Raw genomic sequence first — 18,110 nt, forward strand, 5'->3', positions numbered from 1 at the left:
CACTCAGGGACCAGACAAATAAAAGAAACTCAGGGACCAGACAAATAAAAGACACTCAGGGACCAGACAGATAAAGACAGTCTGGGATCAAACAGATAAAAGACAGTCAGGGATCAGACAGATAAAAGACAGTCAGGGGCCATACAGATGAGACAGTCAGGGATCAGACAGATAAAAGACAGTCATGGGCATACAGATGAAAGACAGTCAGGGGCCATACAGATGAGACAGTCAGGGACCAGACAGATAAAAGACAGTCAGGGACCAGACAGATAAAGACAGTCAGGGACCAGACAGATAAAAACACTCAGGGACCAGACAAATAAAAACACTCAGGGACCAGACAAATAAAAGACAGTCTGGGATCAGACAGATAAAAGACAGTCAGGGTCCAGACAGACAAATGAGAGTCAGAGACCCGAAAGATAAAGACAGTCAGGGACCCAACAGATAAAAGACAGCCAGATACCCGAAAGATAAAGACAGGCAGGGACCAGACAGATAAAAGACAGTCAGGGACCAGACAGATAAAAGAGCGTCAGGGACCAGACAAATAAAAGACAGTCAGAGACCAGACAAATAAAAGACAGTCAGGGACCAGACAAATAAAAGACACTCAGGGACCAGACAAATAAAAGACAGTCAGGGACCAGACAAATAAAAGACAGTCAGGGACCAGACAAATAAAAGACAGTCAGTGACCAGACAAATAAAAGACACTCAGGGACCAGACAAATAAAAGACAGTCAGGGACCAGACAAATAAAAGACACTCAGGGACCAGACAAATAAAAGACAGTCAGGGACCAGACAAATAAAAGACAGTCAGGGACCAGACAAATAAAAGACAGTCAGGGACCAGACAGATAAAAGACAGTCAGGGACCAGACAGATAAAAGACAGTCAGGGACCAGACGAATAAAAGACAGTCAGGGACCAGACAGATAAAAGACAGTCAGGGACCAGACAAATAAAAGACAGTCAGGGACCAGACAAATAAAAACACTCAGGGACCAGACAAATAAAAGACACTCAGGGACCAGACAAATAAAAGACCATCAGGGACCAGTCAGATAAAAGACAGTCAAGGACCAGACAAATAAAAACACTCAGGGACCAGACAAATAAAAGACACTCATGGACCAGACAAATAAAAGACACTCAGGGACCAGACAAATAAAAACACTCAGGGACCAGACAAATAAAAGACACTCATGGACCAGACAAATAAAAGACACTCAGGGACCAGACAAATAAAAACACTCAGGGACCAGACAAATAAAAGACACTCAGGGACCAGACAAATAAAAGACACTCAGGGACCAGACAAATAAAAGACACTCAGGGACCAGACAAATAAAAACACAATAAAAACACTCAGGGACCAGACAGATAAAAGACAGTCTGGGATCAGACAGATAAAAGACAGTCAGGGTTCAGACAGATAAAAGACAGTCAGGGACCAGACAAATAAAAGACAGTCTGGGATCAGACAAATAAAAGACACTCAGGGACCAGACAAATAAAAGACACTCAGGGACCAGACAAATAAAAGACAGTCAGGGACCAGACAAATAAAAACACTCAGGGACCAGACAAATAAAAGACACTCAGGGACCAGACAAATAAAAGACCATCAGGGACCAGACAGATAAAAGACAGTCAAGGACCAGACAAATAAAAACACTCAGGGACCAGACAAATAAAAGACACTCATGGACCAGACAAATAAAAGACAGTCAGGGACCAGACAAATAAAAACACTCAGGGACCAGACAAATAAAAGACACTCATGGACCAGACAAATAAAAGACACTCAGGGACCAGACAAATAAAATACACTCATGGACCAGACAAATAAAAGACACTCAGGGACCAGACAAATAAAAACACTCAGGGACCAGACAAATAAAAGACACTCAGGGACCAGACAAATAAAAGACACTCAGGGACGAGACAAATAAAAGACACTCAGGGACCAGACAAATAAAAACACTCAGGGACCAGACAGATAAAAGACAGTCAGGGACCAGACAGATTAAAGACACTCAGGGACCAGACAAATAAAAACACTCAGGGACCAGACAAATAAAAGACAGTCAGGGACCAAACAGATAAAAGACAGTCAGGGACCAGACAGATAAAAGACAGTCAGGGACCAGACAAATAAAAACACTCAGGGACCAGACAAATAAAAGACACTCAGGGACCAGACAAATAAAAACACAATAAAAACACTCAGGGACCAGACAGATAAAAGACAGTCTGGGATCAGACAGATAAAAGACAGTCAGGGTTCAGACAGATAAAAGACAGTCAGGGACCAGACAAATAAAAGACAGTCAGGGACCAGACAAATAAAAGACAGTCTGGGATCAGACAAATAAAAGACACTCAGGGACCAGACAAATAAAAGACACTCAGGGACCAGACAAATAAAGACAGTCAGGGACCAGACAAATAAAAGACAGTCAGGGACCAGACAAATAAAAGACACTCAGGGACCAGACAAATAAAAGACAGTCAGGGACCAGACAAATAAAAACACTCAGGGACCAGACAAATAAAAGACACTCATGGACCAGACAAATAAAAGACAGTCAGGGACCAGACAAATAAAAACACTCAGGGACCAGACAAATAAAAGACACTCATGGACCAGACAAATAAAAGACACTCAGGGACCAGACAAATAAAATACACTCATGGACCAGACAAATAAAAGACACTCAGGGACCAGACAAATAAAAACACTCAGGGACCAGACAAATAAAAGACACTCAGGGACCAGACAAATAAAAGACACTCAGGGACGAGACAAATAAAAGACACTCAGGGACCAGACAAATAAAAACACTCAGGGACCAGACAGATAAAAGACAGTCAGGGACCAGACAGATTAAAGACACTCAGGGACCAGACAAATAAAAACACTCAGGGACCAGACAAATAAAAGACAGTCAGGGACCAAACAGATAAAAGACAGTCAGGGACCAGACAGATAAAAGACAGTCAGGGACCAGACAAATAAAAACACTCAGGGACCAGACAAATAAAAGACACTCAGGGACCAGACAAATAAAAACACAATAAAAACACTCAGGGACCAGACAGATAAAAGACAGTCTGGGATCAGACAGATAAAAGACAGTCAGGGTTCAGACAGATAAAAGACAGTCAGGGACCAGACAAATAAAAGACAGTCAGGGACCAGACAAATAAAAGACAGTCTGGGATCAGACAAATAAAAGACACTCAGGGACCAGACAAATAAAAGACACTCAGGGACCAGACAAATAAAGACAGTCAGGGACCAGACAAATAAAAGACAGTCAGGGACCAGACAAATAAAAGACACTCAGGGACCAGACAAATAAAAGACAGTCAGGGACCAGACAAATAAAAGACAGTCAGGGACCAGACAAATAAAAGACAGTCAGGGACCAGACAAATAAAAACACTCAGGGACCAGACAAATAAAAGACACTCAGGGACCAGACAAATAAAAGACAGTCAGGGACCAGACAAATAAAAGACAGTCAGGGACCAGACAAATAAAAGACAGTCAGGGACCAGACAGATAAAAGACAGTCTGGGATCAGACAGATAAAAGACAGTCAGGGTTCAGACAGATAAAAGACAGTCAGGGACCAGACAAATAAAAGACAGTCTGGGATCAGACAAATAAAAGACACTCAGGGACCAGACAAATAAAAGACACTCAGGGACCAGACAAATAAAAGACACTCAGGGACCAGACAAATAAAAGAAACTCAGGGACCAGACAAATAAAAGACACTCAGGGACCAGACAGATAAAGACAGTCTGGGATCAAACAGATAAAAGACAGTCAGGGATCAGACAGATAAAAGACAGTCAGGGGCCATACAGATGAGACAGTCAGGGATCAGACAGATAAAAGACAGTCATGGGCATACAGATGAAAGACAGTCAGGGGCCATACAGATGAGACAGTCAGGGACCAGACAGATAAAAGACAGTCAGGGACCAGACAGATAAAGACAGTCAGGGACCAGACAGATAAAAACACTCAGGGACCAGACAAATAAAAACACTCAGGGACCAGACAAATAAAAGACAGTCTGGGATCAGACAGATAAAAGACAGTCAGGGTCCAGACAGACAAATGAGAGTCAGAGACCCGAAAGATAAAGACAGTCAGGGACCCAACAGATAAAAGACAGCCAGATACCCGAAAGATAAAGACAGGCAGGGACCAGACAGATGAAAGACAGTCAGGGACCAGACAGATAAAAGAGCGTCAGGGACCAGACAAATAAAAGACAGTCAGAGACCAGACAAATAAAAGACAGTCAGGGACCAGACAAATAAAAGACACTCAGGGACCAGACAAATAAAAGACAGTCAGGGACCAGACAAATAAAAGACAGTCAGGGACCAGACAAATAAAAGACAGTCAGGGACCAGACAAATAAAAGACACTCAGGGACCAGACAAATAAAAGACAGTCAGGGACCAGACAAATAAAAGACAGTCAGGGACCAGACAAATAAAAGACAGTCAGGGACCAGACCGATAAAAGACAGTCAGGGACCAGACAGATAAAAGACAGTCAGGGACCAGACGAATAAAAGACAGTCAGGGACCAGACAGATAAAAGACAGTCAGGGACCAGACAAATAAAAGACAGTCAGGGACCAGACAAATAAAAACACTCAGGGACCAGACAAATAAAAGACACTCAGGGACCAGACAAATAAAAGACCATCAGGGACCAGTCAGATAAAAGACAGTCAAGGACCAGACAAATAAAAACACTCAGGGACCAGACAAATAAAAGACACTCATGGACCAGACAAATAAAAGACACTCAGGGACCAGACAAATAAAAACACTCAGGGACCAGACAAATAAAAGACACTCATGGACCAGACAAATAAAAGACACTCAGGGACCAGACAAATAAAAACACTCAGGGACCAGACAAATAAAAGACACTCAGGGACCAGACAAATAAAAGACACTCAGGGACCAGACAAATAAAAGACACTCAGGGACCAGACAAATAGAAACACTCAGGGACCAGACAGATAAAAGACAGTCAGGGACCAGACAGATAAAAGACACTCAGGGACCAGACAAATAAAAACACTCAGGGACCAGACAAATAAAAGACAGTCAGGGACCAGACAGATAAAAGACAGTCAGGGACCAGACAGATAAAAGACAGTCAGGGACCAGACAAATAAAAACACTCAGGGACCAGACAAATAAAAGACACTCAGGGACCAGACAAATAAAAGACACTCAGGGACCAGACAAATAAAAACACAATAAAAACACTCAGGGACCAGACAGATAAAAGACAGTCTGGGATCAGACAGATAAAAGACAGTCAGGGTTCAGACAGATAAAAGACAGTCAGGGACCAGACAAATAAAAGACAGTCTGGGATCAGACAAATAAAAGACACTCAGGGACCAGACAAATAAAAGACACTCAGGGACCAGACAAATAAAAGACACTCAGGGACCAGACAAATAAAAGACACTCAGGGACCAGACAAATAAAAGAAACTCAGGGACCAGACAAATAAAAGACACTCAGGGACCAGACAAATAAAAGACACTCAGGGTCCAGACAGATAAAAGACAGTAAGGGACCAGACAAATAAAAGACCATCAGGGACCAGACAGATAAAAGAGTCAGGGATCAGACAGATAAAAGACCGTCATGGGCATACAGATGAAAGACAGTCAGGGGCCATACAGATGAGACAGTCAGGGACCAGACAGATAAAAGACAGTCAGGGACCAGACAGATAAAGACAGTCAGGGACCAGACAGATAAAAAACACTCAGGGACCAGACAAATAAAAGACAGTCAGGGACCAGACAGATAAAAGACACTCAGGGACCAGACAAATAAAAGAAACTCAGGGACCAGACAAATAAAAGACACTCAGGGACCAGACAAATAAAAGACACTCAGGGTCCAGACAGATAAAAGACAGTAAGGGACCAGACAAATAAAAGACCATCAGGGACCAGACAGATAAAAGAGTCAGGGATCAGACAGATAAAAGACAGTCAGGGGCCATACAGATGAGACAGTCAGGGATCAGACAGATAAAAGACCGTCATGGGCATACAGATGAAAGACAGTCAGGGGCCATACAGATGAGACAGTCAGGGACCAGACAGATAAAAGACAGTCAGGGACCAGACGAATAAAAGACAGTCAGGGACCAGACAGATAAAAGACAGTCAGGGACCAGACAAATAAAAGACAGTCAGGGACCAGACAAATAAAAACACTCAGGGACCAGACAAATAAAAGACACTCAGGGACCAGACAAATAAAAGACCATCAGGGACCAGACAGATAAAAGACAGTCAAGGACCAGACAAATAAAAACACTCAGGGACCAGACAAATAAAAGACACTCATGGACCAGACAAATAAAAGACACTCAGGGACCAGACAAATAAAAACACTCAGGGACCAGACAAATAAAAGACACTCAGGGACCAGACAAATAAAAGACACTCAGGGACCAGACAAATAAAAACACAATAAAAACACTCAGGGACCAGACAGATAAAAGACAGTCTGGGATCAGACAGATAAAAGACAGTCAGGGACCAGACAAATAAAAGACAGTCTGGGATCAGACAAATAAAAGACACTCAGGGACCAGACAAATAAAAGACACTCAGGGACCAGACAAATAAAAGACACTCAGGGACCAGACAAATAAAAGACACTCAGGGACCAGACAAATAAAAGAAACTCAGGGACCAGACAAATAAAAGACACTCAGGGACCAGACAAATAAAAGACACTCAGGGTCCAGACAGATAAAAGACAGTAAGGGACCAGACAAATAAAAGACCATCAGGGACCAGACAGATAAAAGAGTCAGGGATCAGACAGATAAAAGACAGTCAGGGGCCATACAGATGAGACAGTCAGGGATCAGACAGATAAAAGACCGTCATGGGCATACAGATGAAAGACAGTCAGGGGCCATACAGATGAGACAGTCAGGGACCAGACAGATAAAAGACAGTCAGGGACCAGACAGATAAAGACAGTCAGGGACCAGACAGATAAAAACACTCAGGGACCAGACAAATAAAAGACAGTCAGGGACCAGACAGATAAAAGACAGTCAGGGACCAGACAGATAAAAGACAGTCAGGGACAAGACGAATAAAAGTCAGTCAGGGACCAGACAGATAAAAGACAGTCAGGGACCAGACAAATAAAAGACAGTCAGGGACCAGACAAATAAAAACACTCAGGGACCAGACAAATAAAAGACAGTCAGGGACCAGACAAATAAAAGACCATCAGGGACCAGACAGATAAAAGACAGTCAAGGACCAGACAAATAAAAACACTCAGGGACCAGACAAATAAAAGACACTCATGGACCAGACAAATAAAAGACACTCAGGGACCAGACAAATAAAAACACTCAGGGACCAGACAAATAAAAGACACTCATGGACCAGACAAATAAAAGACACTCAGGGACCAGACAAATAAAAACACTCAGGGACCAGACAAATAAAAGACACTCAGGGACCAGACAAATAAAAGACACTCAGGGACCAGACAAATAAAAGACACTCAGGGACCAGACAAATAGAAACACTCAGGGACCAGACAGATAAAAGACAGTCAGGGACCAGACAGATGAAAGACACTCAGGGACCAGACAAATAAAAACACTCAGGGACCAGACAAATAAAAGACAGTCAGGGACCAGACAGATAAAAGACAGTCAGGGACCAGACAGATAAAAGACAGTCAGGGACCAGACAAATAAAAACACTCAGGGACCAGACAAATAAAAGACACTCAGGGACCAGACAAATAAAAGACACTCAGGGACCAGACAAATAAAAACACTCAGGGACCAGACAGATAAAAGACAGTCTGGGATCAGACAGATAAAAGACAGTCAGGGTTCAGACAGATAAAAGACAGTCAGGGACCAGACAAATAAAAACACTCAGGGACCAGACAAATAAAAGACACTCAGGGACCAGACAAATAAAAGACCATCAGGGACCAGACAGATAAAAGACAGTCAAGGACCAGACAAATAAAAACACTCAGGGACCAGACAAATAAAAGACACTCATGGACCAGACAAATAAAAGACACTCAGGGACCAGACAAATAAAAACACTCAGGGACCAGACAAATAAAAGACACTCAGGGACCAGACAAATAAAAGACACTCAGGGACCAGACAAATAAAAACACAATAAAAACACTCAGGGACCAGACAGATAAAAGACAGTCTGGGATCAGACAGATAAAAGACAGTCAGGGTTCAGACAGATAAAAGACAGTCAGGGACCAGACAAATAAAAGACAGTCTGGGATCAGACAAATAAAAGACACTCAGGGACCAGACAAATAAAAGACACTCAGGGACCAGAACAAATAAAAGACAGTAAGGGACCAGACAAATAAAAGACCATCAGGGACCAGACAGATAAAAGAGTCAGGGATCAGACAGATAAAAGACAGTCAGGGACCAGACAGATAAAAGACACTCAGGGACCAGACAAATAAAAGACCATCAGGGACCAGACAGATAAAAGACAGTCAAGGACCAGACAAATAAAAACACTCAGGGACCAGACAAATAAAAGACACTCATGGACCAGACAAATAAAAGACACTCAGGGACCAGACAAATAAAAACACTCAGGGACCAGACAAATAAAAGACACTCATGGACCAGACAAATAAAAGACACTCAGGGACCAGACAAATAAAAACACTCAGGGACCAGACAAATAAAAGACACTCAGGGACCAGACAAATAAAAGACACTCAGGGACCAGACAAATAAAAGACACTCAGGGACCAGACAAATAGAAACACTCAGGGACCAGACAGATAAAAGACAGTCAGGGACCAGACAGATAAAAGACACTCAGGGACCAGACAAATAAAAACACTCAGGGACCAGACAAATAAAAGACAGTCAGGGACCAGACAGATAAAAGACAGTCAGGGACCAGACAGATAAAAGACAGTCAGGGACCAGACAAATAAAAACACTCAGGGACCAGACAAATAAAAGACACTCAGGGACCAGACAAATAAAAGACACTCAGGGACCAGACAAATAAAAACACAATAAAAACACTCAGGGACCAGACAGATAAAAGACAGTCTGGGATCAGACAGATAAAAGACAGTCAGGGTTCAGACAGATAAAAGACAGTCAGGGACCAGACAAATAAAAGACAGTCTGGGATCAGACAAATAAAAGACACTCAGGGACCAGACAAATAAAAGACACTCAGGGACCAGACAAATAAAAGACACTCAGGGACCAGACAAATAAAAGACACTCAGGGACCAGACAAATAAAAGAAACTCAGGGACCAGACAAATAAAAGACACTCAGGGACCAGACAAATAAAAGACACTCAGGGTCCAGACAGATAAAAGACAGTAAGGGACCAGACAAATAAAAGACCATCAGGGACCAGACAGATAAAAGAGTCAGGGATCAGACAGATAAAAGACAGTCAGGGGCCATACAGATGAGACAGTCAGGGATCAGACAGATAAAAGACCGTCATGGGCATACAGATGAAAGACAGTCAGGGGCCATACAGATGAGACAGTCAGGGACCAGACAGATAAAAGACAGTCAGGGACCAGACAGATAAAGACAGTCAGGGACCAGACAGATAAAAACACTCAGGGACCAGACAAATAAAAACACTCAGGGACCAGACAAATAAAAGACAGTCTGGGATCAGACAGATAAAAGACAGTCAGGGTCCAGACAGACAAAAGAGAGTCAGAGACCCGAAAGATAAAGACAGTCAGGGACCAGACAAATAAAAGACAGGCAGGGACCAGACAGATAAAAGACAGTCAGGGACCAGACAGATAAAAGAGTGTCAGGGACCAGATAGATAAAAGACAATCACGGTCAGGGGCAAGACAGATAAAAGACAGTCAGGGACCAGACAGATAAAAGACAGTCAGGGACCAGACAGATGAAAGACAGTCAGGGGGCAGACAGATGAAAGACAGTCAGGGACCAGACAGATAACAGTCAGGGACCAGCCAGATAAAATAGTCAGGGACCAGACAGATAAAAGAGTGTCAGGGACCAGATAGATAAAAGACAATCACAGTCAGGGGCCATACAGATGAAAGACAGTCAGGGACCAGACAGATGAAAGACAGTCAGGGACCAGACAGATAAAGACAGTCAGGGACCAGACAGATAAAAACACTCAGGGACCAGACAAATAAAAACACTCAGGGACCAGACAAATAAAAGACAGTCTGGGATCAGACAGATAAAAACACTCAGGGACCAGACAAATAAAAGACACTCATGGACCAGACAAATAAAAGACACTCAGGGACCAGACAAATAAAAACACTCAGGGACCAGACAAATAAAAGACACTCAGGGACCAGACAAATAAAAGACACTCAGGGACCAGACAAATAAAAACACAATAAAAACACTCAGGGACCAGACAGATAAAAGACAGTCTGGGATCAGACAGATAAAAGACAGTCAGGGACCAGACAAATAAAAGACAGTCTGGGATCAGACAAATAAAAGACACTCAGGGACCAGACAAATAAAAGACACTCAGGGACCAGACAAATAAAAGACACTCAGGGACCAGACAAATAAAAGACACTCAGGGACCAGACAAATAAAAGAAACTCAGGGACCAGACAAATAAAAGACACTCAGGGACCAGACAAATAAAAGACACTCAGGGTCCAGACAGATAAAAGACAGTAAGGGACCAGACAAATAAAAGACCATCAGGGACCAGACAGATAAAAGAGTCAGGGATCAGACAGATAAAAGACAGTCAGGGGCCATACAGATGAGACAGTCAGGGATCAGACAGATAAAAGACCGTCATGGGCATACAGATGAAAGACAGTCAGGGGCCATACAGATGAGACAGTCAGGGACCAGACAGATAAAAGACAGTCAGGGACCAGACAGATAAAGACAGTCAGGGACCAGACAGATAAAAACACTCAGGGACCAGACAAATAAAAGACAGTCAGGGACCAGACAGATAAAAGACAGTCAGGGACCAGACAGATAAAAGACAGTCAGGGACAAGACGAATAAAAGACAGTCAGGGACCAGACAGATAAAAGACAGTCAGGGACCAGACAAATAAAAGACAGTCAGGGACCAGACAAATAAAAACACTCAGGGACCAGACAAATAAAAGACAGTCAGGGACCAGACAAATAAAAGACCATCAGGGACCAGACAGATAAAAGACAGTCAAGGACCAGACAAATAAAAACACTCAGGGACCAGACAAATAAAAGACACTCATGGACCAGACAAATAAAAGACACTCAGGGACCAGACAAATAAAAACACTCAGGGACCAGACAAATAAAAGACACTCATGGACCAGACAAATAAAAGACACTCAGGGACCAGACAAATAAAAACACTCAGGGACCAGACAAATAAAAGACACTCAGGGACCAGACAAATAAAAGACACTCAGGGACCAGACAAATAGAAACACTCAGGGACCAGACAGATAAAAGACAGTCAGGGACCAGACAGATAAAAGACAGTCAGGGACCAGACAGATGAAAGACACTCAGGGACCAGACAAATAAAAACACTCAGGGACCAGACAAATAAAAGACAGTCAGGGACCAGACAGATAAAAGACAGTCAGGGACCAGACAGATAAAAGACAGTCAGGGACCAGACAAATAAAAACACTCAGGGACCAGACAAATAAAAGACACTCAGGGACCAGACAAATAAAAGACACTCAGGGACCAGACAAATAAAAACACAATAAAAACACTCAGGGACCAGACAGATAAAAGACAGTCTGGGATCAGACAGATAAAAGACAGTCAGGGTTCAGACAGATAAAAGACAGTCAGGGACCAGACAAATAAAAACACTCAGGGACCAGACAAATAAAAGACACTCAGGGACCAGACAAATAAAAGACCATCAGGGACCAGACAGATAAAAGGCAGTCAAGGACCAGACAAATAAAAACACTCAGGGACCAGACAAATAAAAGACACTCATGGACCAGACAAATAAAAGACACTCAGGGACCAGACAAATAAAAACACTCAGGGACCAGACAAATAAAAGACACTCAGGGACCAGACAAATAAAAGACACTCAGGGACCAGACAAATAAAAACACAATAAAAACACTCAGGGACCAGACAGATAAAAGACAGTCTGGGATCAGACAGATAAAAGACAGTCAGGGTTCAGACAGATAAAAGACAGTCAGGGACCAGACAAATAAAAGACAGTCTGGGATCAGACAAATAAAAGACACTCAGGGACCAGACAAATAAAAGACACTCAGGGACCAGAACAAATAAAAGACAGTAAGGGACCAGACAAATAAAAGACCATCAGGGACCAGACAGATAAAAGAGTCAGGGATCAGACAGATAAAAGACAGTCAGGGACCAGACAGATAAAAGACACTCAGGGACCAGACAAATAAAAGACCATCAGGGACCAGACAGATAAAAGACAGTCAAGGACCAGACAAATAAAAACACTCAGGGACCAGACAAATAAAAGACACTCATGGACCAGACAAATAAAAGACACTCAGGGACCAGACAAATAAAAACACTCAGGGACCAGACAAATAAAAGACACTCATGGACCAGACAAATAAAAGACACTCAGGGACCAGACAAATAAAAACACTCAGGGACCAGACAAATAAAAGACACTCAGGGACCAGACAAATAAAAGACACTCAGGGACCAGACAAATAAAAGACACTCAGGGACCAGACAAATAGAAACACTCAGGGACCAGACAGATAAAAGACAGTCAGGGACCAGACAGATAAAAGACACTCAGGGACCAGACAAATAAAAACACTCAGGGACCAGACAAATAAAAGACAGTCAGGGACCAGACAGATAAAAGACAGTCAGGGACCAGACAGATAAAAGACAGTCAGGGACCAGACAAATAAAAACACTCAGGGACCAGACAAATAAAAGACACTCAGGGACCAGACAAATAAAAGACACTCAGGGACCAGACAAATAAAAACACAATAAAAACACTCAGGGACCAGACAGATAAAAGACAGTCTGGGATCAGACAGATAAAAGACAGTCAGGGTTCAGACAGATAAAAGACAGTCAGGGACCAGACAAATAAAAGACAGTCTGGGATCAGACAAATAAAAGACACTCAGGGACCAGACAAATAAAAGACACTCAGGGACCAGACAAATAAAAGACACTCAGGGACCAGACAAATAAAAGACACTCAGGGACCAGACAAATAAAAGAAACTCAGGGACCAGACAAATAAAAGACACTCAGGGACCAGACAAATAAAAGACACTCAGGGTCCAGACAGATAAAAGACAGTAAGGGACCAGACAAATAAAAGACCATCAGGGACCAGACAGATAAAAGAGTCAGGGATCAGACAGATAAAAGACAGTCAGGGGCCATACAGATGAGACAGTCAGGGATCAGACAGATAAAAGACCGTCATGGGCATACAGATGAAAGACAGTCAGGGGCCATACAGATGAGACAGTCAGGGACCAGACAGATAAAAGACAGTCAGGGACCAGACAGATAAAGACAGTCAGGGACCAGACAGATAAAAACACTCAGGGACCAGACAAATAAAAACACTCAGGGACCAGACAAATAAAAGACAGTCTGGGATCAGACAGATAAAAGACAGTCAGGGTCCAGACAGACAAAAGAGAGTCAGAGACCCGAAAGATAAAGACAGTCAGGGACCAGACAAATAAAAGACAGGCAGGGACCAGACAGATAAAAGACAGTCAGGGACCAGACAGATAAAAGAGTGTCAGGGACCAGATAGATAAAAGACAATCACGGTCAGGGGCAAGACAGATAAAAGACAGTCAGGGACCAGACAGATAAAAGACAGTCAGGGACCAGACAGATGAAAGACAGTCAGGGGGCAGACAGATGAAAGACAGTCAGGGACCAGACAGATAACAGTCAGGGACCAGCCAGATAAAATAGTCAGGGACCAGACAGATAAAAGAGTGTCAGGGACCAGATAGATAAAAGACAATCACAGTCAGGGGCCATACAGATGAAAGACAGTCAGGGACCAGACAGATGAAAGACAGTCAGGGACCAGACAGATAAAGACAGTCAGGGACCAGACAGATAAAAACACTCAGGGACCAGACAAATAAAAACACTCAGGGACCAGACAAATAAAAGACAGTCTGGGATCAGACAGATAAAAGACAGTCAGGGTCCAGACAGACAAAAGAGAGTCAGAGACCCGAAAGATAAAAGACAGCCAGATACCCGAAAGATAAAGACAGGCAGGGACCAGACAGATAAAAGACAGTCAGGGACCAGACAGATAAAAAGACAGTCAGGGACCAGACAGATAAGACCGTCAGGGACCAGACAGATAAAATAGTCAGGAACCAGACAGATAAAATAGTCAGGAACCAGACAGATAAAAGACAGTCAGGGACCAGACAGATAAAAGAGCGTCAGGGACCAGATAGATAAAAGACAATCACGGTCAGGGGCAAGACAGATGAAAGACAGTCAGGGGGCAGACAGATGAAAGACAGTCAGGGGGCAGACAGATGAAAGACAGTCAGGGACCAGACAGATGAAAGACAGTCAGGGACCAGACAGATAACAGTCAGGGACCAGCCAGATAAAATAGTCAGGAACCAGACAGATAAAAGACAGTCAGGGACCAGACAGATAAAAGAGTGTCAGGGACCAGATAGATAAAAGACAATCACAGTCAGGGGCCATACAAATGAAAGACAGTCAGGGACCAGACAGATGAAAGACAGTCAGGGACCAGTCAGATAAGACAGTCAGGAACCAGACAGATGAAAGACAGTCAGGGGCCAGACAGATGAGACAGTCAGATCTACCATTCCAATGTTTTACTTACTATATTGTATTTACCTCGCCACCATGGCCTTTTTTTGCCTTTACCTCCCTTATCTCGCCTCATTTGTATATAGATTATTTTTTTTACTGTATTATTGACTCTATGTTTGTTTTACTCCATGTGTAACTCTGTGTTGTTGTATGTGTCGAACTGCTTTGCTTTATCTTGGCCAGGTCGCAATTGTAAATGAGAACTTGTTCTCAACTTGCCTACCTGGTTAAATAAAGGTGAAATAAAATACAGTATCCAGTGTATACAGTATGCAGCGTGTATACAGTATGCAGCGTGTATACAGTATGCAGCGTGTATACAGTATGCAGCGTGTATACAGTATGCAGCGTGTATACAGTATGCAGCGTGTATACAGTATGCAGCGTGTATACAGTATGCAGCGTGTATACAGTATCCAGTGTGTATACAGTATCCAGCGTGTATACAGTATGCAGCGTGTATACAGTATGCAGCGTGTAAACAGTATGCAGTGTGTATACAGTATGTAGTGTGTATACAGTATGCAGTGTGTATACAGTATCCAGCGTGTATACAGTATCCAGCGTGTATACAGTATCCAGTGTGTATACAGTATGCAGCGTGTATACAGTATGCAGCGTGTAAACAGTATGCAGCGTGTATACAGTATGCAGTGTGTATACATTATGCAGTGTGTATACAGTATCCAGCGTGTATACAGTATGCAGCGTGTATACAGTACCCAACGTGTATACAGTATGCAGCGTGTATACAGTATGCAGCGTGTAAACGGTATGCAGTGTGTATGCGGTATGCAGTGTGTATACAGTATGCAGTGTGTATACAGTATGCAGTGTGTATGCAGTATGCAGTGTGTATACAGTATGCAGTGTGTATACAGTATCCAGTGTGTATACATTATGCAGTGTGTATACAGTATGCAGTGTGTATACAGTATCCAGTGTGTATACATTATGCAGTGTGTATACAGTATGCAGTGTGTATACAGTATCCAGTGTGTATACAGTATGCAGTGTGTATACAGTATGCAGTGTGTATACAGTATCCAGTGTGTATACAGTATGCAGTGTGTATACAGTATCCAGTGTATACAGTATCCAGTGTATACAGTATCCAGTGTATACAGTATCCAGCGTGTATACCTTATTATGGTGTGCATTCCCCTGACCTGGGGCGTACTCTCCAGAACACTCAGGGTCTGGGGGAGGGGCTGGGCCTGGTGGGCAGAGGCAAGGGCCGCCCTGTAACCATAGCAACCAGGAAAAGAAAGGGCGGGTGGATGTAAGAGCACTGGAATAGGCGGTAGGGTGCATACATACAGTCACAGGCTTGAAACACACATACAAAATAAGCAGACACCAGCGCGCACACGCACCCACGCACACACACACACACACACACACACACACACACACACACATCTTAAACAGTATTCATCACACTGGTGTTAATATTGATTAGTGGGTAGTAGAATTCTAAAAAACACACAATAAAAACACACTAGATTAAAATAGGCAGAGCAGATACAGGTCAGTTAACATCACTGAACCGATACTGTACTGTCTGCCTTAGTGGGATTATACAACAGCTTTAAGAGACAATCACAGAGAGCGTTTGACGTTTTTAGCTACTGTTCTGGTCTCAATGCAGTTAGATTCTACAGTGAGTGGTGAAAGACTAATTCATTCAACAACTAATTCCTTCAACATTGATCAATGTGCAATAAATTAACGTGAAACTAGTCAGGAAACGTTGGATCTAGTGTCCTCGGGTACTAATGGTGGTGTAAACACAGTGATTTGGTTCTGATTCATTTGAGACTCTCAACACGTAATCTGAGGAACATGAAGAAAGCCGTGTTCTCTTAATTGTTCTCTTTGTGTTGTCATAATCCCATGTGATTACACACATACAAACACAAACACACGTTCATTCTTCTATCCTTGTGGGGATCTAAAATGAATTTCCATTCAAAATCCTATTTCCCCTAACTCCTTCACACTAACCCTTATCCTTACCATAACCTTAACCCAAACCACTAACCCTAATTGTAACTCTAACCCTAAACCTCTAAACTTAAAATAGCCTTTGTCCTCATGGGGATGTGGAAAATGTCCCCACGAGAATGTTCATTGTTTTACTGTCCTTGTGGGGACTTTGGGGCATTTGAGGTCCCCACAAGGATAAAAGAACCAACCAACCCACACACACACCAACTCAAAGAAAGCCCAACTCCTCAATTCAGATCAACACAGGCTGATTTAAAAAAAAAAACAATCAAACTAAGTTTTGGACTAGAATCTGACTTTAAAACATACAACACAATGAGTTCTGGGCTGCGTTCAGTACAAAGAAACTACATGGAAACAGTGCTGTGCTGAACAACCAGTTGAAAAACGGGGAGGGGTTGGGTTGTTGGTTGGGGAATGCTATCAGCATGGCCGCTGCCCTTTAAATACGTCACTTATTGCTTCAAGCCACATCCCACCACACCCACCAAACGGAGCACACGTCCCTCAAAGTCTGTTCAAGAACGTTGAAGAGCACTTTGGGGAAACATGTCGTTCAGTACAAGCCTAACGTAGCAAGCGCAACGTTACGCAACGCAGCAAATGTTTAAGCAAACTGAACAAACCCCTGGTCTTGCCAAAGATTAGAATTGAGGTCATGCAAGCCTTGAGTTGAGTGATATCACATTAAATCCCCACACTCTTGAGATACAAAGACCAAGCTGTGATACCATTTCACTCTCTAAAAACAAAACTCCTATGGGATACCGAACTTTAAAAGAAAGAAAATGCAAACACAGATAAATCATAAGCAAATCTGCTCACATATCCCAGCGCAGTTTCCTCTATGGAGAGAAGAGGGTTTGGACGAAACACAACGACACACACCGACAGAGACACACAATGACAGAGACACACAACGACGACAACAGAAAAGAGGAAGAAAATAAAAGAAACAGACAACATTCGGTAAATAAAGGGATGGATAAAGATATGATCATGTGATACAGTGATGTGTGTGACAGCTGAATCCACTGCAATCCTCACAATTCCTTAGACCAAGACAAATTGCCATACAAAGTTGCTAAATAATCTTTTTCATGAACTTACAAATAATAGTTCAACTCGGTT

At 42.8% G+C, this 18,110-nt stretch overlaps 1 protein-coding gene across 4 annotated transcripts in view; it reads right to left on the reverse strand.

Moving 5' to 3' along the window:
* Positions 1-18,110, reverse strand: part of uckl1b (uridine-cytidine kinase 1-like 1b) — a 77,413-nt gene that overhangs the window by 16,350 nt on the left and 42,953 nt on the right. For 3 of the 4 annotated variants that reach the window (XM_071348888.1, XM_071348886.1, XM_071348884.1), the window contains 2 exons: positions 17,805-17,824; positions 16,113-16,211 (listed from right to left, as the gene is read on the reverse strand). In XM_071348888.1, coding sequence (XP_071204989.1) covers positions 16,113-16,211; positions 17,805-17,824 — 119 coding nt within the window. The remainder of the gene's footprint in view (positions 1-16,112; positions 16,212-17,804; positions 17,825-18,110) is intronic. The other variant, XM_071348887.1, reaches the window with a different exon arrangement.

This window comes from Salvelinus alpinus, chromosome 17 (assembly GCF_045679555.1).
Source record: "Salvelinus alpinus chromosome 17, SLU_Salpinus.1, whole genome shotgun sequence".
Classification (NCBI taxonomy): domain Eukaryota; kingdom Metazoa; phylum Chordata; class Actinopteri; order Salmoniformes; family Salmonidae; genus Salvelinus; species Salvelinus alpinus.